The following is a 22,928-nucleotide window of genomic DNA, read 5'->3' on the forward strand; positions in this document are numbered from 1 at the left end:
AGGTTTTATTTCCAAATAGTATGGATGTTGTATCCCACGAAGCTGCGTGACACAAGATATAAACAATAGAGCTCGATAGTATCTTTATTTTAGGCCATTTAACAAGGACGAGTTCTAGAAAACCTTTGGTTACAATCCTTCGCTCACAGAGAGTACTCAGATGATGATATACAATAAAATCTAAATAAATGCATACAATTCTGAATCAAAACAAATAGATAATGTGTCAAAGTAAATACTGAACACAAGGTCTTACAAATCAGTAGGCCTATACAATTTACTACAGTAATACGGTACATCTGTGGAACATGCCTTTTGCTCAACAAGTGGCATTTTTAGTATTTTCTAGTGTAAGCTGAATATCCTACAAAGTGAGATGTGCAGTAACTTGATTACATTCATTAATTTTATTACAACTAATTTGACCATTCTGACTGCCATTACGTGACAGTTAACCTGAGAACAAGGCCATGTGTAGGAGAGAAGAGAAGAGAGAGATGCCTTGCATCGTACCTCTCACCAGGTGTAAAGGGAAACTTCTAAGGTCCTTCAGAAAGCCCACACCACTCAGCCAAAGGCACACCTCCCCAGAGCAATGTCCTGTCCCTATGTCTGTGAGAGAGTTTGATAGAGTATCCAATTGACCATCCTCTGTGACCCAAATTGTCCTCCAACGACCCAAATAAAGAAGAAATAGAGTGTGAATGTAGATGTATTCTCATATCTCACTACCCACATCTCACATTCACAGGGCCCACTTTGGGTCCCGACCTATAGTTTAAGAAACCCTGATGAACAGTATCATTCTAAAAACATAAGACAATAAGTACTTCTGTCTATGAATCAAGGAAATTCATGTAGTGTATGTGGTCAGGACTTCTGTATGATAAGTCCCAGCAGTTGAGAGACGAGGCGTAGAGCAGGCTGGCTGATGGGGTAGTCGGGGGGCAACTTCTCCTCCACACAGGGCAGCTTCACATAATACCTGCAAGAGAATACCATACAGGACGGAAGACATATGCAATACCATTACCCTTGAGCTGGACAGTGCAGTACGATGTATACAGAATATGCAATACCATTACCCTTGAGCTGAACAGTGCAGCTTACAGTTGAAGTCAGAAGTTTACATACACCTTAGCCAAATACATTTAAACTCAGCTTTTCTCAATTCCTGACATTTAATCCCAGTAAAAATTCCCTGGCTTAGGTCAGTTAGGATCACCACTTTATTTTAAGAATGTGAAATGTCAGAATAGTAGTAGAGAGCACTATTTATTTCAGCTTTTATTTCTTTCATCACATTCCAAGTGGGTCAGAAGTTTACATACACTCAATTAGTATTTGGTAGCATTGCCTTTAAATTGTTTAACTTGGGTCAAACGTTTCGGGTAGCCTTCCACAAGCTTCCTACAATAAGTTGGGTGAATTTTGGCTCATTCCTCCTGACAGAGCTGGTGTAACTGAGTCAAGTTTGTAGGCCTCCTTGCTCGCACACGCTTTTTCAGTTCTGCCCACAAATTGTCTATAGGATTGAGGTCAGGGCTTTGTGCTGGCCACTCCGATACCTTCACTTTGTTGTCCTTAAGCCATTTTGCCACAACTTTAGCAGTATGCTTGGGGTCATTGTCCATTTGGAAGACCCATTTGCGACCAAGCTTTAACTTCCTGACTGATGTCTTGAGATGTTGCTTCAATATATCCACATAATTTTCCTTCCTTATTATGCCATCTATTTTTGTAAAGTGCACCAGTCCCTCCTGCAGCAAAGCACCCCCACAACATGATGCTGCCACCCCATTTTGGCGCAGTGGCTTCTTCCTTGCTGAGCGGCCTTTCAGGTTATGTCGATATAGGACTCGTTTTACTGTGGATATAGATACTTTTGTACCTGTTTCCTCCAGCATCTTCACAAGGTCTTTTGCTGTTGTTCTGGGATTGATTTGCACTTTTCGCACCAAAGTACGTTAATCTCTAGGAGACAGAATGCGTCTCCTTCCTGAGAAGTATGACGGCTGCGTGGTCCCATGGTGTTTATACTTGCGTACTATTGTTAGTACAGATGAACGTGGTACCTTCAGGCATTTGGAAATTGCTCCCAAGGATGAACCAGACTTGTGGAGGTCTAAATTTTTTTCTGAGGTCTTCTTTTGATTTTCCCATGATGTCAAGCAACGTTTTAAGGTAGGCCTTGAAATACATCCACAGGTACACCTCCAATTGACTCAAATGATGTCAATTAGCCTATCAGAAGCTTTTAAAGCCATGACATAATTGGCATTTTCCAAGCTGTTTAAAGGCACAGTCAACTTAGTGTATGTAAACTTCTGACCCACTGGAATGGTGATACACTGAATTATAAGTTAAATAATCTGTCTGTAAACAATTGTTGGAAAAATTACTTGTGTCATGCCAAAACTATAGTTTGTTATCAAGAAATATGTGGAGTGGTTGATAAACGAGTTTTAATGACTCCAACCTAAGTGTATGTAAACTTCCGACTTCAACTGTACATACTGCCATCTACAGACCACAAATGGAACAAACAATTCTAAGGTAGAGGAACTGGAACCATGTTTGACTGATTCTACCTCTCACCTGAACTCCTCTCTGTACTCCGTGCGGAGGTGCTGGCCCAGGTGGGAGCTGTACTTCAGGCAGGCAAGCAGAACCCTACAGCGCTGGAACAACAAAGCAGCCTGGGATGGGCTGAGAGGGGTCTGGGACCCAGACAGGACCACTACCACCTGCCGAGCCTGGTACCCCACGAACGACAGCTGTGGAGATAAATAGAGAGATACAGGGGGACACCAACCATGAGGCAGGTTGACAGAGGGAGATTCAACTAATCAGACAAGGTATCATATAATTGAAGTGTACATTCATTCAAATAAGTAGAGGCATACTAAAGAGGGATGAGGCTGCAGTATTCTCAGGATCCAGCCTACAGTCAGGAAATGCTCTAGAGATGGAGTTCGGCTGGCCTGCAGAAACAGAGCTCATCATTAGGCTACATACTTTACAGTTAATATAGTATACTGGTATACAGTATATTAGCGTGCTTAGTGTGTGGGAGTTTCTTTCCATTGCCTGCTGTGTAGGGCACTCACCTCCTGACAGAGCACCACCAGTTCAAACAGCAGAGAGCACCCTGCATCCAGGTACTCCTCTAACAGGCCCTGCAGCTGATAGACAAGTTGTGATGGGAATATTTGAGATGAATAAAGTACATATTTCATGCGGAGTGATTAACACAATGCTTAGCCTATTTATATATTTTCCCTTTCTGTAATACACATGATTTCCAGTGTTCTGTTTGTGCAAGATTGTGGGTTGATGGTCACTAGACGTGAATGTTATGGATTGTTCTCTCATCTGTTGATAGCGTTAGACACCAGACTGGATGTACAAGGGCCAAGGACACGGATTATACCCTGTTGCGTGGTATTAACGACGCTCTGCTGAACACTGTGTGATTCTATAGCAGCTGGCAAAGTCACTGCCTTTTTGTTTTGACTTCCTGCAAGCCTCTTGGGCTGATGTTTACAGAACAGTTGTCTGCTGAATAGGATACTAGGGCATTGTCAGAGAAGGCCAGTTAGACATTTTCTCTGCTTCTGAGCTGGAGGTGTTTCCCTGTTGCAACTTGTAATAAACCAGACTTGACTTTACTGCTCTTCTCTTTTGGAAATTCCTATTACACAAGTCATAAAAAACATATACACAACCACACAAAATGTTAATGTCCAACCAATTATATCCAGGGCCCACACTCACCTCTGTATGTGGGGGCGAGCCCTGTCTTGAGTCTGGGGAGACTCTCCTCGATCCCTGCGTCTGGCTCTGGAGCTCTGGGTCACACACCAACGCTAGTAACAGCCTGGCTGTCAGGGCACCTCTGCAGACAGGGACAACACACTCTCCTGTTAGATATACTTCTGTGATATCAAGGGAGGGAGGGAGGGAGGGAGGGAGGGAGGAAGGAAGGAAGGAAGGAAGGAAGGAAGGAAGGAAGGAAGGAAGGAAGGAAGGAAGGAAGGAAGGAAGGAAGGAAGGAAGGAAGGAAGGAAGGAATAAAGGAAGGAGAGAGAATGGGTGTGTGTGTACTCACTGCTTGGCCGTAAGCATGTTGAGTCGAGCCGGCTCGATCTCTGTCTCTCTGAACATCAAGGCCAGGGTCTGAGCGATCAGAGTACACAGCCTGGACACAGGAGACAAAGAGGGTTAGGCTCAGAGATAAACCCATTTTGAGAACAGGTATGATGGAGTTTAACCATTATATTCTTGACCACTGGAGAGGGCTAGTGAGACTTGTCACCTGTCACCTAACCTGACCTACGTGACAGTGTAGTAGTGCCACAGAGATCCACATTAAACCCATAATCTAGTTGCATAAAGACAAAGCTGCTTAAAACCCCAAAGAAAACCCAGCGGGGTTCCTTAGTTAATCCACACGTAGGTGTTTCACAGAGGCTCTCAACTAAACCTGTTCATGTGATGGTGGTGATGTTATAAAAGATAACAGGTAGTCTTAGCCGGTGTTAACCAAGGATCACTGTAGTCACTTAAAATAGTCTGTCAGCTTTGTGCCCACACACACCCACACACGCAGTGTCACTCACAGTAGGCTGTCTGCTGTGTTGGTCTCCGACCTCTGACAGCTCCGCAGGGAGTCTTCCAGCATCGGCACCAGGAATGGAAACATGTCATTGGACTAACACAACACACACACGCACGCACACGCACACACACACAGACACACACACGCACGCACGCACACACACACACACACACACACACACACACACACACACACACACACACACACACACACACACACACACACACACACACACACACACACAGTTATGTATGGAGAAAGAAGGACACACACAGTCACAGAAACAAACACACACACACACAAAGATCCATGTGATCTCACCCTCCAGAAGAGTTTCCTGAGGGTGATGCTGCGGTGTGCTGCGGTGCGGAGCTCCTGGAGGAGCAGATATAGGCTCTCCAGACTGATGCCCTCCTGAAGCAGCTCACCACTCAGCTGGCGGAACAGGTGGGCTGTACGCTCCCAACTACACACCGACAGGGGGGGAGTGACCATGGAACAACATGTTGGAACAGTATCTGATGGGGAAAACTATCAACTGGGGAACAGTATCAGGGCTGTCTTTCATTAGGGCAGCGAAACAAGCGTTTCTTATTGGACACGTTCAGGTGGTACCTCCCCGTTTTGATCAGTTTTCTTACGTTTTGTGTCAACTGAACATGACCCTGATGGGAATACCAACAGCATCTGATAGGGGAACAGTATTTGAAAGTACCTAATGGGGGCTTGTTTCTGTGGGGAGGTGCTCAACATGACATTGCATCTCCTCCTGTAGAGGGGGTCCAACAGCAACGTTGACCTCTGGAGGAAAAACATCAACATACACACACGTTATTACAACATTATAACACACACACACACATACACACAGTGAATGACTCACTATAATGTAACTGTTCCAGGAGCTTTGCAGGTGCAGGTAGATCCGAGACGTAGGCGACACAGCGTACAGATGCAGCTCCGCCTCTCTCTCTCCTCCCTCCTCTTCCTCCTTCTCTCCATCCCTCTCTCTGACCACCCTGTCTCTCTTCAGCAGGCGAGCCAGCACCGAGCCTCTCCTCCTGGGCACCAAAGGGGCCTCCCGGGGAATCTGGGTCCGGTCACCTGGTGGGGAGTGAGAGAAAGAGGGAGAGTGGAGGGAGAGGGCTGGGGAAACTGGATTGGGTAGAGGGCGAGGCAATGTCAGTCTTAGAACCTGTCTCTGACCAAGTGTTTCAGGGTTAGGGCAGGAGGCTGAGCGTGTGGTCTTCAGCCGGAGCACCTCTTCCTCTTCCTCCTCCCTGTTCCTACCCGGGAGACAGAGAGATGGTACAGTCAGTGTGACTGTGTCAGAAACACACCCACACACCTTACCTAGTCAAACACACACGCAATTTGAGCCACATTACACAACTCAGAGTAAGTTGTACCGTGGTGACGTATCGTGGCCCATGGCAGGACAGCAAGGTCATGCTGTGTTAGCCCACCAGGGGGCAGAGTGAGAGTGCAGTGAAAAGGGAAGATATTCCCCTGGCAGAGAAGCAGCTACCTGATCCTGACCTGGAACCTTGACAAGGTCACTCACTCAGTAAGCCTTTCTCTCTCTTTCTGTCTGCCCTTCACTTCTTCACTCTCTTCTCCCTCCCTTCTCCTCTCTTTCCTTCAACTCTCTTCAAAATCCCCACTGAGGAAGAGCTAGAGGAGGGTATCTTTCCATATGGATATCTTTCCATGTGCAGATATACTGTCGTGATCCTTAGAGGAAAACCCAATTATTTAAAGAGCCTGTGTCTATATAAATAATCCTGCAACAACAGAACATTTTCATTATTATGAGTTTTATAATGAATGGACATTTTTGTAGGGGTTAATACCTTTTTCGTAAGGGAAAATCAAGTCTGACATTTCAAAATGGAAATTACAAACTTCAGGAGCCTTTTTTGTTGTTGTATTTTACCCCCTTTTCCTCCCCAATTGCGTTCCTCACTCATCGCTGCAACTCCCCAACATTCTCGGGAGAGACGAAGGTCGAGTCATGTGTCCTCTGAAACATGACCTGCCTTACCACGCTTGTTAACACCCGCCCGCTTAACCCGGAAGCCAGCCGCACCAATGTGTCGTTCAACTGAAGTCAGCCTGCAGGAGCCCGGCCCACCACAAGGAGGCACTAGAGCACAATAAGCCAAGTAAAGCCCCCCCAGCCAAACCTTCCCCTAACCCGCTGGGCCAATTGTGCCCCACCCCATGGGACTCCTGGTCACGGTCGGTTGTGATACAGCCTGGGATCGAACCCGGGTCTGTAGTGACGCCTCAAGCACTACGATGCAGTACCTTAGACCGCTGCGCCACTCGGAAGGATTTCAGGAGCTTTTTTAAACCTCAAAATACACTGCACGCTTTACATTTTCTGCATTGCATCTGTATTTAGTTCCTTTGTCTCAGTGCTACAATACAGGGTTAGCTGTTTTTGTAATTTTATCAGTAACTTACAGTATTAATCAACAGTATGATACTGTATAAACTAAATACAGTAGATTATCGTAGAACACACAGTAAAATATAGTACATTTGTTTTACAGAACACTGTAAGACCTTTCTGTAATTTCAACAGTAATATACTGTCGAATGCGCAGTAAAATACCGTAAATGTGTTATGAAGTAATCAGTATGATGCATTGTGGGAAAATGTTGTGGGCGGGGAAAGAGTCTCTGGCTCATTAACATATTTTAAGGCATGCCGTGTGAGAGGCTATATTTGTTGCGCCTGTGAATGAGAATGCTATACCCCCACTGAATATCGTAATATACTGTGCTTTAGGAATTCTACAAACTTTGTCCTGAAACTCAACAGTAATTTACTGGCAAATTGCTGCCAGTAATTTACTATAATTCAGAATACAATACCGTACTGCGTTTTTGGAGTGCCAAAAACCTTTTAAATACTAATTTGTTCGCATTACATGTTTTGAGACTATTACTGTAAAAGGCTATGTTTGTTGCACCTGTTAGTGAGAGTGCTGTACCAATTTAAGTGATATGTGGTGGTGGTTCCCTAACAATTACATTTAAGGGACCCATCAGAGTGGCAGTCAGTCTCAAATCTTTAATTGTTGAGTGGCTATAAATGTCCTTTCGGTCTGTTTTGCCGTGTAGTCACTGTCAGTTTAGGAGGCTTTGTTAAGGCCTAAAGTGTAAGTGATGGAAAACATAAAATATCACTTGGTGTGCTTTAAAAATTATATAATTAAATAGTCAATATTAGCCATTATATTTTCAATACAATTCAACAATATAGTACTGTATTGCGGTTTTGCTATATATCTACATATCTATATATCTACTGCAGCATAGTGTCAATTATGGAGCATTGTGGGAAAATATTGTGGCTCATTAGCATATTTTAGGCATGCCTTGTAAGTGGCTGAATTTGTTGCACCTGTTATCGAGAGTCTTGTACAATGTAAGTGCTATGTGGTAGTAGTTCCCTAACAATGAAATGTATATAGGGAACAGATCAAATTGGTAGCTGGCCTTAAACCTTATAATGTTTGACTATTTATCCATGTCCATTCGATCTGTTTTTCCCTGTCATGACAGCCAGTTTGGAAGCCTTTGTTTAGGCCTCTAGAAGTGCAAGTGATATAACAACTAATATTCATTAATATGCTGTAATATGCAAACGCCTACAGCCAACCTGCTTGCTCTAATCCCTTGTAGTTACAGTAAAATATTATAGAAAATAAATTCTAACAGTTTAATAGTCACTTTTTACTGTATTGTACTCTGTTTCATTGCTCTGGCATGAAGTTATGGTGAATATGTCAGTAATATATTGGCACTATCCAGAGATAGTCAGAGATATATCATGAGATGTCTTGTTGTAATAACAATTATTTTGAAGACCAATGTATCCTTAACTACAACAACATTTTCAGTAACGATTACAGATTTTCTTTACTTGCTATGACTGTGATATATATATATATATATATATATTTTTTTTATCAACCTTGGTTGAAACGTAAGTTTATAAGGACAAGAGCGCCTACAAATTAACCAAATTGAAAATCTGCAAAGAACACTGGGTAATATATCACTGCATGGGTAAATCCAGTAATATACTCTAAATTAGATTACAGTAACATGTTTGGTACCGTAAAATGTATTACAGTAGCTGTACTGTGAAATGAATTACAGTAACTTACTGGCTGGCCAATTGCTGCCAGTAAGTTACTGTACCTTTTACAGGAAATGTTTTACAGTGTAGGTTTGGGGCATCATGTGTACTGACGCACATAGTCTACTACGACTTCCTTGCCTTTAACTTGACATGTTACCAATAGTCTATATAGACTTTATAACTCCTGGCGGAGCACAGTCTCAGTGTACAGTGTATTGACTTGACTACATGAAGCTTGTGCCAACTTCTGTGTGTTGTATCGTGCTGACAGCAGCTCCTTCATGGCTGTTACATCTTCCGATGATTACAGACACTGTTCAGAGACGGTCTCACGGCTCAGCGGATGGGTGTGTGTGTTAATGACCTCCCAGGGGACAGTGTGTGTGACAGAGAGAGAGAGAGAGAGACCTTCCCAGAGTTAGATGGAGACCGGAAGACATTTATGCACTGAGCTGGTTAAGACACATGAAAGACCATTCCGCATGCACACTGGTTCTGGTTGTCCTCTGTGGATCCAGGACAGGGAGAGAGCACTCACATGTGCATGGACACACACACACACACACACACACACACACACACACACACACACACACACACACACACACACACACACACACACACACACACACACACACACACACACAAATGAACAGAAACACACTGGTCAGACTAAGAGCACGTTTTAATAGGTGTTTTACGGCAGTAATAGGGTTTTTAGTACCCTAGCAATGGGTGAATGACGTCAGAGTACCTCACCTACTTCCTCCCGTTTCTAAGCGGTTAGGATTTGCTTGTCTGTTATGTGAATTATAGACACACGCGCACGCATGCACACACACACACACACACACACACACACACACACACACACACACACACACACACACACACACACACACACACACACACACACACACACACACACACACACCTACATCCACATTGTCGGGAATGGGCTCGTAAGTAAGCATTTCACAGTAAAGTCTACACCTGTTGTATTCGGCGCATGTGACCAATAAAATTTGATTTGATTTGAGAATCACTGGATGTGTGTGTGGCTGTGCTGAATGTTGATATAGTTTATATTATTTGTCTCTATTTGTGTATACAGTATGCGTCTGTACTGTACGTTGTGAATGCTGGCCTTTAAATGTGTATCTGTACCTGAATGTGACGTATTTTGTACTATGCATGTATGACCTAAATTGTTGAGCGTGTGTAAAAGCTGAGAACCTGATCTGAAACTCTCTACGCTCTCCTCTGGTGCACATTAAACAGTCATGAGCCACATGACCAGCCTGAGCACCCCACCCAGCAGCCTGTAGCAAGCAGCCTGGAGAATCTGAAGTAGCCTGCCTCCTCTTAGCAGCCACACTCACATTACACCCTGCAGGACCAACCTGACCTCTATCCCTGCTCCAACTCTTTCAAAACCTCCAGAAATATCTCCACTTCCCTCTCTCCTCCCTATACTCCCTCTCTCCAAGCCCCTTTACATTCCCCCGCATTGAGAGTCAGGACAGACCTGAGAAAAAGCTGTGTTTTACAGGCTGTGTCATCCACCTAATACCGTCACCCATCCCTGTAAAACACAGCTTTTGTCCTTTGGCAAGGATACGAGAGAGAGAGAGAGAGAGAGAGAGAAAGAGAGAGGGGAATGTCAGAGAGCAGATAAGACACGCCTCGTCACACAGACTCACTGGGATTCACTGGTGTCTTTGTTTCTATCCCGTCTAGTTCACTTCCCAGATTAGTTATCATGTTTCGTGTTTTCCTTGGTTAGTCTGTTATGTTAAAATGTTTAGTCTACTTTTATATACTTACTTATTTTAATGTGGGATTTTATTGCTTCTTTTTTTTTTTACTTGCTGATTACCTCTCCATATAAAGTGAATTTAATTCTAATTATTAGTAACTTCTCCTGATTGTAAGGCAACAGGCAGCTGCTGCTAAATTGTCTGCATAACAATCTCGAAATATTGATCCAGTTTCTAAGCAACTGGTGCTACATACAGAGACACACCCATCCACAAAGAGAATGGCAGCAGGCCAACCACAGAACCTTACAGTGCCTTTAGAAGGTATTCACACCCTTTGACTTTTTACACATTTAGTTATGTTACAAAGTGGGATTAAAATTGATTTAATTGTCACTTTTTTGTCAATGATCCAAACACAATACTCTGTAATGTCAAAGTAAAATTATATGATTAGATAAGTATTCAACCCCCTGAGTCAATACATGTTAGAATCACCTTTGGCAGTGATTACAGCTGTGAGTGTTTTGGGGTACGTTTATAAGAGCATGAATGGCATACCAGGATTGTACGATATTTGCCCATTATTCTTTTGTAAATTCTTAAAGCTCTGTCAAGTTGATTATTGATCATTGCTAGACAGCAATTTGTAAGTCTTGCCATAGATTTTTAAGCCGATTTAAGTTAAAACTGTAACTAGCTAACTCAGAAACATTCAATGTCGTCTTAGTAAGCAACTCCAGTGTACATTCGGCCTTGTGTTTTAGGTTATTGTCCTGCTGAAAAGCAAATCTGTTTCCCAGTGTCTGTTGGAAAGCAGACGGAACCAGGTTTTTCTCTAGGATTTTACCTGTGCTTAGCTCTATTCCATTTATTTTTGTATAAAAAAAAAACTTGCTAGTCCTTGACGATGACAAGCATAACCGTAATATGATGCAGCCACAACATGCTTAAAATAATTTTAGAGTGGCACTCAGTGATGTGTTGGACTTTCCCCAAACATAATGCTTTGTATTCAGGACAAAAAGTTCATTTCTTTGCAAGTTTTTTGCAGTGTTACTCTAGTGCCTTATTGCAAACAGGATGCATGTTTTGGAATATTTTTTATTTTGTACAGGCTTCCTTCTTTTCACACAGTCATTTAGGTTAGCATTGTGGAGTAATTACAATGTTGTTGTAGTTACTCCACTGTGACGGTTTTAAACTCCCCATTGGCCTCATGGTGAAATCCCTGAACGGTTTCCTTCCTCTCCGGCAACTGAGTTAGGAAGGATGCCTGTATCTTTGAAGTGACTGGGTGTATTGTTACACCACCCAAAGCGTAATTGCTCAAAGAGATATTCGGTGTCTGCTTCTTTTTTTTCACCCATCTACCAATAGGTGCCCTTCTTTGCGAGGCATTAGAAAACCTCTCCGGTCTTTGTGCTTGAATATGTGCTTGAAATTCACTTCTCGACTGAGAGATCTTACAGATAATTGTATGTGTGTACAGAGATGGGGTAGTCATTAAAAAATCATGTTATCCACTAACCACTATACACCATGCAACTTACTATGTGACTTGTTAAGCAAATGTTTACTCCTGTATCTATTTAGGCTTGCCATAACAAAGGGGTTGAATACTTATTGACTCAAGACATTTCAGCTTTTCATTTTTTATTCATTTGTAAACAAATATGAAAATAAAATTCCACTTTGACACTATGGGGTATTGTGTCTAGATCAGTGACACAAAATGTCAATATAATCCATTTAAAATTCAGACTGTAACACAACAAAATGTGGAAAAAGTTACAGTAAGGGGTGTACATAGTACTGTAATTCATATCAGCACATAGCGCTGTTGCCAAGTTGCCTATGGCTCAACACATCCCCACCTGCCTACGCAAACACACAAAGCATCTCCCTAGCTATCTGTGTTGGCCGTGGTGTTGCAGCTCATGTACTCATGTCACATGCTACCACTAAGAAAGGCTTAGACAGTAAATAAACCAGACTATCTGTGAAACCACAGAACCATAGTCAGGCCTGCAGTCTGTCTCATGATGGTCCATGGCCTGACCTGTGTTTGATTGACAGACTGACTGTCTCCTGTAACAGTAGGATAATGGGATCTCTCTGTATAATGCAGAAAAGGCCCTCTGGCCAGCGTCAGCCTGGAAGACAGAGATAAGGCCATTTCAAAGGGGACCGTAAGGCAGGGGACTGACTGGGACTGAATGGGTCTGAAGAGCGTCATGGCTGTTGAATGGGAATGGACAGCAGGTCTCACCTCATGGGGACAGGGGAGACGTTCCACCCATCTCTATCTGGTGGTTCTGAGCGGGTCGACAGGAGAGTACCACCAATACCTGGAGAGAGACAGAGAGAGATGGGGAGAGAGACGGAGTAGGGGGAGAGTGAGAGGGACAGAGACAGGGGAGAAGGATGTAGAGAGGTTTATGAGATCACTCTATGTAATTGGAAGCCCTAACATTGACGAGACCCGGTAATTTATACTTAACTGGGAAACAGTTGTCGAATGGGCAGAATGAGAGAGAGAGGAAGGTAGACGGAAAAAGAAAGAGGAAGGCAGATGGAGGCTGAGAAAGAGAGAGGAAACAGAGAGAAAAAAGAGAGAGGAGGCAGAGAGAAAAAGAGAGAGAGAAAGAGGAGAGAAAGAAAGATGGAGGGGGAGAGAGGGTGTTTGGAGAAGGAATTTCTCATGTCTTTGAAGAGAACAAGCTTTGGGAATGGAGTACCAATGACAGTGACGTGTCAGAGAGGATAATGTGAATTCCTTTACAAGGTGCCAGGTAGCTTCTTGTGTGTGAGAGGATTTTGTGTACAGTTCTCACAAAACCTAAGCCGAAAGATTCCTTGCATTGAGAGTTAGCCTGATGAGGTCATGCTCTTCTGCCTGTGTGTGCCTGAACGTGTGTGTGTGTGTGTGTGTGTGTGTGTGTGTGTGTGTGTGTGTGTGTGTGTGTGTGTGTGTGTGTGTGTGTGTGTGTGTGTGTGTGTGTGTGTGTGTGTGTGTGTGTGTGTGTGTGTGTGTGTGTGTGTGTGTGTGTATAAGTGCCTAAGCATCACACTTTCACTGATACTTAAACTCCTAACCCTCCTAGCCCTAACCCTTACACGGGTAAGCCCCTGGCACAGGCAGCCCAATCCAGCCTAACCCAGGTCAGGGCAGAAGACAGTTGGCTGTAGGGCAGGTGGATGCATGGCAGGGAGAGAGAGACTACCTCTATGTTAGCAAACATACGGTATGTCAATGCTATGGGCTTAAGAAGCTTACAGCAGAGGGATGTGAGGATTTGACGGGGCAGATAGGCTGGAGTATGACAGACAGAGGAGCAATGTAAAGAAAAACTGTAATTTATACGGTCATTTGGGCTATTAGCATCAGTAAAATACTCAGAATTGTGGTGCATTGCGGGGAAAAGAATTGCTGTATTTCGAAAAGTACTGTACTTCCACCACAGAACCGTACCATTTCTTTAGAGCTCCAAAAACCTTTTGACCACTAGCAGGTGCATGGTATGCTTGTTTCTGGCTCATTAACATATTTTGAGGCCTGCCTTGTAAGAGGCTACATTTGTTGCACCCATGAGTGAGAATGCTGTATCAATTTAACCGTTATGTGGTTATAGTACCCCTTCTTTTTAAATGTATAGGGAACAGATTGAAGTGGCAGCAAGGCTTAAACCTTAAAGTTAACATTATGACTCTGGTTGGCGGACATTTTCTATGGTTGTTTTCTCCCCAATTGATAGTTAGTCTTTCCCCATTGCTGCAACTTCCGTACGGACTGGGGAGAGGCGAAGGTCGAGAGCCATGTGTCCTCCGGAACACGACCCTGCCAAGCCGCACTGCTTCTTGACACACTGATCGCTTAACCCAGAAACCAGCCATACCAATGTGTCGGAGGAAACATCGTACAACTGGTGACCGAAGTCAGCGTTCATGCGCCTGGCCCGCCAAAACGAGTAGCTAGAGCGCGATGGAACAAGGACATCACGGCCAGCCAACCCCCCAACCTAGACGACGCTGGGCCAATTGTGTGCTGCCTCATGGGCCTCCCAGCCGGCTGCGACACAGCCTGGGATCGAACCCGGGTCTGTAGTGACCGCTGCGCCACTTGGGAGGCCTTTTCTATCCTTTTCTTTGGACAGACCAGGAGGCAGTAACAGCGGCTTGACCGTGGCTGGTGCTGCCTTTCAGGTCCAGCGGAAACGCCTGAAGGACTGGAGAAGACAGAAGGGTAACAGTGGCTTGACCACGGCCCGACATGAGTCCACGGACCACCCGGACCCCCCCCCCCAGTATCCAGAATGAGCAACGGACCAGCTGCCTGGGGAGGAGATGACGGACTGCAGGCCTTGAGGCCAGTAGAGTGCTGCCGAGGCAAACCTTACTCCCTCTACCCTAGGTCTCCTCCTCTGCCTTCCTTTTTTCCCCAGCTGCCCTCAGGCCACCACCGACCAGACCAGGACCAGCATACCGCCAACCACCCAGAGCAGACAAGACAGCATCACCAACGGAACCAGTGGCAAGGAGGAAGGACCAAAGACACCAACCTATGCCTGGCAAGAGCAGATCACATGGGAGTCCCTCCATTGACCTACGGGTCACGGGCTTCCAGGTGTGTCCTTCCTTCCTCTGAAGAACCGGAGCAGACTCAAAAACCACCACCTACCTAACTTGTATGTCGTAGTCCTGAATGCATTCATTGTGAAACTGTACTGTAACTACCTTGGATTCTGTGTTGAAGAGGGGGTATAATCTGAGTTTGTTAAAATGGGCTGTATCTTTGCGGTTTCTGACCGGGATGAACCCAGGAGGGATGTGCCGCTACAACACGGCGAGGCTGACGCTAATCCCCAACAAGGAGGCTGCTGAGGACAGTACCGCCAATCGCTGGGGAGCAGCAACAACAACCGCCAGACCAAAAACCATGACCCGCCAGGAATTCAGCAGGGCAGTTCTCCAGAGAGGTATGGGCTTTGTGCCGTCTGACCTGAACTGCCTGGTGAAATCACAGGGCCACAAGAATCATTTGAAGCCAGTTTCAAGACCCCCTAGTTACAAGAACAGTTTTGGTCAAAATACAGAAACTGCAAAGATACAGCCCTTTTTTAACAAACTCAGATTATACCCCCTCTACAACACAGAATCCAAGGTAGTTACAGAACAGTTTCACAATGAATGCATTCAAGACTACGACATACAAGTTTGGTTAAGCAAGATCTGTAAATACAACCACAGAGCGTACCCCCTCTTCGACTGTACCTCCACATGCCCCTTCAACCTTCAGTTCCTACACCGGCAGGGCAAGGGCCAAAGCCACCAACCCAAATCGCAAACCCTCCAACGAATCCCTTCCTTGCCACCTCCATCCCCGCCAAACCCCTGGTCAAAGTGGAGCCGGTTTCGAGAGAGGTCATACAACCGGAAGACCCCCTCACAACACAACTCCAGTTCTTAGAGGATGACATCGACCCAAACTGGACAAAAATGGCCAAACGGAAAAGACCAGATTACTGACAGAGCCTGGACTTGAACCCGATCGAACATCTCTGGAGAGACCTCAAAATAGCTATGCAGCGACGCTCCCCATCCAACCTGACAGAGCTTGAGAGGATCTGCAGAGAAGAATAGGAGAAACTCCCCAAATAAAGGTGTGCCAAGCTTGTAGCGTCATGCCCAAGAAGACTCAAGGCTGTAATCGCTGCCAAAGGTGCTTCAACAAAGTACTGAATAAAGGGTCTGAATACTTATTTAAATGTGATATTTCAGTTATTTTTTATTACTTTTTTTTGCAAAAATGTCTAAAAACCTGTTTTTCCTTTGTCATTATGGGTTATTGTGTGTAGATTGATGAGAAGAAAAAAAACTATTTAATCAACTTCAGAATAAGGCTGTAATGCAACAAACGTGTAAAAGTGAAGGGGTCTGAATACTTTCCGAATGCACTGTATGTCATTTTCTATCCCTTAAACATTGAGGGGGGGAATTCTTCACACATTATTCACACTGATAATATCAGGATGTATTTTGGGGGGGAGGGGATTCATCATGTCTTACTCATTGTTAGGTAGAAGTTTGGTCCAAATTGGATGTTTGGTACTATATTTATTGAATATTATATGAATCCTTTAAATGAAAATTACCAATTTTGGTGTAATCCAATAGCTTAGCCCTTTACACTCGTACCCGTATACTGTATGGGTTGAAAATGGCAGATTTGGGCACTAATAAGCATCTAAATTGGAACGTAGTCAGAGTTCTGGCTCTGAGCCTCACAGTGCTGTTTGGGTTTTGACTGACAGACGTTCTGAACTTGAGCACCGCGCGCGACAAGAGTTGCCCCTATCCCTCTCTGCAAATGTTTTGTTGTCTGAGTGAGGAAAATGCATTAAATTAGGAGGACGCAATGTATTTTGAAAGATGAGATGTTGAGGATTATAATAAATACCGCTTTGATGTCATTCAAGCAAGTCAAACCCCTGTGAGTCCAAACATGGACTTCACATTTCCAAATGTCATATACAATGTCAACATTTATGATCACTATGTTGGATGTACAGTTACAAGATGACATGTCATACCCTGGGTTGTTTCTGTGTTTGTTTATCGTGAAGAAAATCTGCCACGGAACACATCTGAATGCACTTATGACTCCTTTCTATGCTCAACAAAATAACTATCATTTTCCCATTATGTCCAAACTGTTCCCTTTCAACAATTTATCCCTATCCATATAGGCCAATTCCCACGAGTGTATAGGGTTAATTTCTCAGAAATCAAATGATATTTCAACAAAATAATGCAGGAATGCTAATCTTATCTATACCTAAGTACAGAAGTGTAATAGCTTTCTGAAATGACATGGAACGACCCTACAGTAAAATATACTGCTCAAAAAAATAAAGGGAACACTATAATAACACATCCTAGATCTGAATGAATGAAATAATCTTATTAAATACTTTTTTCTTTACATAGTTGAATGTGCTGACAACAAAATCACACAAAAATAATCAATGGAAATCCAATTTATCAACCCATGGAGGTCTGGATTTGGAGTCACACTCAAAATTAAAGTGGAAAACCACACTACAGGCTGATCCAACTTTGATATAATGTCCTTAAAACAAGTCAAAATGAGGCTCAGTAGGGTGTGTGGCCTCCACGTGCCTGTATGACCTCCCTACAATGCCTGGGCATGCTCCTGATGAGGTGGCGGATGGTCTCCTGAGGGATCTCCTCCCAGACCTGGACTAAAGCACCAACTCCTGGACAGTCTGTGGTGCAACGTGGCATTGGTGGATGGAGCGAGACATGATGTCCCAGATGTGCTCAATTGGATTCAGGTCTGGGGAACGGGTGGGCCAGTCCATAGCATCAATGCCTTCCTCTTGCAGGAACTGCTGACACACTCCAGCCACATGAGGTCTAGCATTGTCTTGCATTAGGAGGAACCCAGGGCCAACCGCACCAGCATATGGTCTCACAAGGGGTCTGAGGATCTCATCTCGGTACCTAATGGCAGTCAGGCTACCTCTGGCGAGCACATGGAGGGCTGTGCGGCCCCCAAAGAAATGCCACCCCACACCATGACTGACCCACCGCCAAACCGGTCATGCTGGAGGATGTTGCAGGCAGCAGAACGTTCTCCACGGCGTCTCCAGACTCTGTCACGTCTGTCACGTGCTCAGTGTGAACCTGCTTTCATCTGTGAAGAGCACAGGGCGCCAGTGGCGAATTTGCCAATCTTGGTGTTCTCTGGCAAATGCCAAACGTCCTGCACGGTGTTGGGCTGTAAGCACAACCCCCAGCTATGGACGTCGGGCCCTCATACCACCCTCATGGAGTCTGTTTCTGACCGTTTGAGCAGACACATGCACATTTGTGGCCTGCTGGAGGTCATTTTGCAGGGCTCTGGCAGTGCTCCTCCTGCTCCTCCTTGCACAAAGGCGGAGGTAGCGGTCCTGCTGCTGGGTTGTTGCCCTCCGACGGCCTCCTCCACTTCTCATGATGTACTGGCCTGTCTCCTGGTAGCACCTCCATGCTCTGGACACTAAGCTGACAGACACAGCAAACCTTCTTGCCACAGCTCGCATTGATGTGCCATCCTGGATGAGCTGCACTACCTGAGCCACTTGTGTGGGTTGTAGACTCCGTCTCATGCTACCACTAGAGTGAAAGCACCGCCAGCATTCAAAAGTGACCAAAACATCAGCCAGGAAGCATAGGAACTGAGAAGTGGTCTGTGGTCCACCTGCAGAACCACTCCTTTATTGGGGGTGTCTTGCTAATTGCCTATAATTTCCGCCTGTTGTCTATTCCATTTGCACAACAGCATGTGAAATGTATTGTCAATCGGTGTTGCTTCCTAAGTGGACAGTTTGATTTCACAGAAGTGTGATTGACTTGGAGTTACATTGTGTTGTATAAGTGTTCCCTTTATTTTTTTGAGCAGTTGTACATTCATCCATTTATTAATTCATTCCAATAATGGTAGCATTTACTTTTTTTTACAGTATAAAACAGTAAATAGTATGATATTGTACTGTGTTTCATTACCAAGTATATTACAGTAGGTGTACTGTTATATGAAATTCACGGCAACCCCTTTACAGTGTAACAGGATCTGATCCTGTCATACCCTGATTCAGAGAGAGAGAGAGAGAGACAGAGACAGAGAGAGAGAGAGACAGTTGTTCTTTACCTTCCATGGAGGGGGAGATGGGCCAGTGTTGGCGAGGAGAGGGGACGGGAGGAACGCGAGGTTCTCCTCTGAGCAGACCATTTTTCTTCCCAGATGGCTTTGCAGTGGCGTAGACCACACGAATGTGCTGCGAGCGCTCCCGGTCCCGGCCACTGAGGAACTCTGGTAGATCATTGACCTGGAAAGCAGGACCAGAACCGCTGTCTTATTTGGAGCAGAATCAGTGACAGAAGTGATCAGAGAAGTGATCACTCATTAAAACTTTGTTTAAGCATGTATGTTTCTGGAGCTGGGAGCTGTGATGACATTCGAGGACAGTAGGTTACATCTGAATCTGAATCATTATGTGAATGTGAACGGTCTCTAGGGACAATATATGAGGACACTATTTGGGAACAATATCTGGAGACAGTAGAAGGACAGTCTCCCAGCCGCACTGGCTTGCTGAAGCTTTGCTCCTCCTGGTTCTGCCACAGGAAACAGCTTGCTCTGATTACTGACTGACTGTCACACACACAGACACAAAGAAACACCCACACACAAAAACACATGGGATTGCTCTCGCGTACGCATTAACACACATACTGTACACACTCTCTCTCCCTTTCTGTACCGGCAGACTATACTGTGAGAAAGGGGCAGGGTGAGCTAATTCAAACAGCATTGCCTGTAGATGGGAAAAACTAGTAAACTGGAAACCAGTGACATAAGGTAATAATGCCCAGGTAGTAACACTAATTTACCATGCTTATATCATTTCCAGCTTATTTTGTGCCTGCAGTCACTTATTTTGGGCCAACAGTCACTAAAAGTACAGTGCCCAGAGTAGTTTTTCTGATGAAGTGCTGTGGTGAGGAAGAACTCCTGGCCCTAACCCTTGACCTATAACCTAGAGGCTGTCTGTTATTGTATTCTATTCCAATTTCCATGTGCTTCTGCTCTCTCCCACATGTTTACACGTTGGTCACACATGTTTATAGTACAGCACCTCTCCTTGATAAAAAAGAGGAACACACCACATATATTTAAGCTAAGGCCCCATGTTCTCTAGCCTGTCTGTTTGTGCTATAATGCAAATATTTGTCAAGACAATGGACAAGTTCATTTTGCATCGCCCGGTGCCCCGGCTGGGTGGAGTTTGATCATTTTAAACCATTCCATTGGTCCTGAAGTGTAATCTCCATCCTCTGGGCACAGGGAAATGCAAAATGAACTCACCCCATGAGTGACAAGGAGTTGGAATAGTAACACAAAGCAGACTGCCACTCAGGCTACATTGCTGTCTAATATGATCTGATCCTCACACTGTGTGGTAGTGAGGTCTCTTCGGGTCTCCTCAGCCTGTGTTTATCATGCTTGCCTCTGTCCAGGCTATCAATAGGTCAGGCTATCAGAGCCACTGTGTCTGCCATAAGCAGTTAAACAGGGCTTAACATGACAGGATCAGCAGCACAGCGTCCTGTCACTATACTTAGCCCAGGCCCAAGGAGGGCAGACAGTACCGGACACTAATTATACAAAGGTCAAACAGAGAGATAACAGAGAGTTAGAGAACGGGTCAAATGACATACAGTCTGTTCAGTATATAATCAGGAATCAGGAATAAGGAATAACTCCTGTGTGTGTGTGTGTGTGTGTGTGTGTGTGTGTGTGTGTGTGTGTGTGTGTGTGTGTGTGTGTGTGTGTGTGTGTGTGTGTGTGTGTGTGTGTGTGTGGTGAGACCACCATCTGAGTATTCCATTAGTGAGGATGTTTGTGTGTGACCAAACAAGTCAAGCCAAACAAGAATGGCTTGTCTTTTGGCCAATAAAAATAGATATTATGCATAAAGGCAAGTCATAGAAGTCAGTCAAGTTTTTGATGTTTGCATTACACAATATTCCAACATTGTATTTATGTCCCAACACTATCCTAACTCTCTATGACAGTCCTTACCAGCTCGATGTCTCGGATGTGTCTGAAATCGACCGCGGTTGTGAGGGTGCGCGGCGGGTACTCAGCCAGATACACACACTCATCACTGAGAACTACATGCATGAACACCTTATTCACCCTCTCCGAGACCACTACGCACGGTTCATAGGCGCGGATCCGCTCATACACCCCGCGCTCGGTGTTCCTCTTGAGAAATGAGTCTAGTTTACTGTTGCGCCTGCACTGCAAGCCTCCCGCGCCCGTCATGGCCATGGGCATATTGGGCACAGCCGGGGCACCAACGGAGCTCACCTGCCACTTGCATCAGAGAAGCACGAACGGAGAGAAGAGACGCGCTTTCCTTGGTCTGTGTTCACTAGAGTTTTAGAGCTACTTCCACTCTCTGTGAGTTGCGATAGCAATGCTACACACCACGGGATAAAGTAACCTAGGTGATATTACATCCATGGCTTGATCGTTGAGAAAGTGTACGCTCTGGTCGCTTGCATGCCTCTTCATCCGTGCGCTCTCCATCCTGAGTTGTTCTAAGCTTCATTGGTTATATATAAAGCTCTTTGCTGATTGGTTGACACCCTGCCACCTCTGCTCCTACTGTACCTACGTTACTGTATTTAAAGGTCAGTGTAACCGCAGCGGCCCTCGGGTGTAACGTTACCTCACAGGGAAGAGGGACAGGAGGGTACTTGCCCCCCTATTGACATCAGTCCATTTACAGTTAGTTACCTGAGAGCGAAAGTTAGGATTCCTTCCTACAGTTAATTGATTATTGTGGTCATATAGCGCCACCTAATGGGTGAGATGATGCTTTTCATCAAGAAGAGAAATTTGGTGAGTGAGTGACAGTGTGAACAAACAGGTGGCAGAAAGAGAATTCACAAAGTATGTCATTTGAGAAAGGGTAGTTTTGACTTTATTTGGCTGGTAGCGAATAGTAGTTGAAAAAACAAGCATACAACATTTACATAATGCAGTTCAAACTGTGCCACACTAAGGGACTACTTAGGGACCACATTTTCTGATACATCCCTGTATATTCTAACTAGTCACTTCGTCTTCTCTGCTCCCTCTGTCTTCTCTGCTCTCTCTGTCTGCTCTCTCTGCCTTCTCTGCTCTCTCCGTCTGCTCTCTCTGCCTTCTCTGCTATCTCCGTCTGCTCCCTCTGTCTTCTCTGCTCTCTCTGTCTGCTCTCTCTGCCTTCTCTGCTATCTCCGTCTGCTCTCTCTGCCTTCTCTGCTCTCTCTGTCTTCTCTGCTCTCTCCGTCTTCTCTGCTATCTCCGTCTGCTCTCTCTGCCTTCTCTGCTCTCTCCGCCTTCTCTGCTATCTCCGTCTGCTCTCTCTGCCTTCTCTGCTATCTCCGTCTGCTCGCTCTGCCTTCTCTGCTATCTCCGTCTGCTCTCTCTGCCTTCTCTGCTCTCTCTGTCTTCTCTGCTCTCTCCGTCTTCTCTGCTCTCTCCGTCTGCTCTCTCTGCCTTCTCTGCTATCTCCGTCTGCTCTCTCTGCCTTCTCTGCTCTCTCTGTCTTCTCTGCTCTCTCCGTCTTCTCTGCTATCTCCGTCTGCTCTCTCTGCCTTCTCTGCTCTCTCCGCCTTCTCTGCTCTCTCTGTCTTCTCTGCTCTCTCCGTCTTCTCTGCTATCTCCGTCTGCTCTTTCTGCCTTCTCTGCTCTCTCTGCCTTCTCTGCTCTCTCCGCCTTCTCTGCTCTCTCTGTCTTCTCTGCTCTCTCCGTCTTCTCTGCTAT

The 22,928-nt window shown here is 45.0% G+C and overlaps 1 protein-coding gene across 2 annotated transcripts; it reads right to left on the reverse strand.

The window, feature by feature from the left end:
- Positions 1 to 68: 68 nt before the first annotated feature.
- Positions 69 to 21,864, reverse strand: cssa17h12orf56 (chromosome ssa17 C12orf56 homolog). Of its 2 annotated transcripts, XM_014152953.2 has the most exons (14): positions 21,192 to 21,864; positions 19,257 to 19,434; positions 12,813 to 12,891; positions 5,828 to 5,907; positions 5,505 to 5,725; positions 5,337 to 5,422; positions 4,943 to 5,087; positions 4,623 to 4,714; positions 4,112 to 4,201; positions 3,778 to 3,898; positions 3,111 to 3,185; positions 2,907 to 2,984; positions 2,599 to 2,777; positions 69 to 985 (listed from the first exon to the last, which is right to left on the reverse strand). In XM_014152953.2, exons 1-14 carry the CDS (start codon positions 21,447 to 21,449, stop codon positions 871 to 873), a joined length of 1,797 nt encoding a protein of 598 aa, XP_014008428.2. In that variant the 5' UTR covers positions 21,450 to 21,864; the 3' UTR covers positions 69 to 870. The 2 variants fall into 2 exon arrangements, with proteins under 2 accessions (XP_014008428.2, XP_014008427.2); XM_014152952.2 differs by having other exon boundaries at positions 5,505 to 5,907.
- Between the last annotated feature and the right edge of the window lie 1,064 nt (positions 21,865 to 22,928).

This window comes from Salmo salar, chromosome ssa17, assembly GCF_905237065.1.
Source record: "Salmo salar chromosome ssa17, Ssal_v3.1, whole genome shotgun sequence".
Classification (NCBI taxonomy): domain Eukaryota; kingdom Metazoa; phylum Chordata; class Actinopteri; order Salmoniformes; family Salmonidae; genus Salmo; species Salmo salar.

Excerpts from the sequence above, each read along its gene's own strand:
- cssa17h12orf56 (XM_014152952.2), bottom strand. The coding sequence starts at position 21,449 with ATGCCCATGGCCATGACGGGCGCGGGAGGCTTGCAGTGCAGGCGCAAC. Across the intron at positions 5,423-5,504 it reads CCTGGAACAGTTACATTATA|AGGTCAACGTTGCTGTTGGA; the intron begins GTGAGTCATTCA and ends TTTTTCCTCCAG. Across the intron at positions 986-2,598 it reads GAGTACAGAGAGGAGTTCAG|GTATTATGTGAAGCTGCCCT; the intron begins GTGAGAGGTAGA and ends ATTCTCTTGCAG.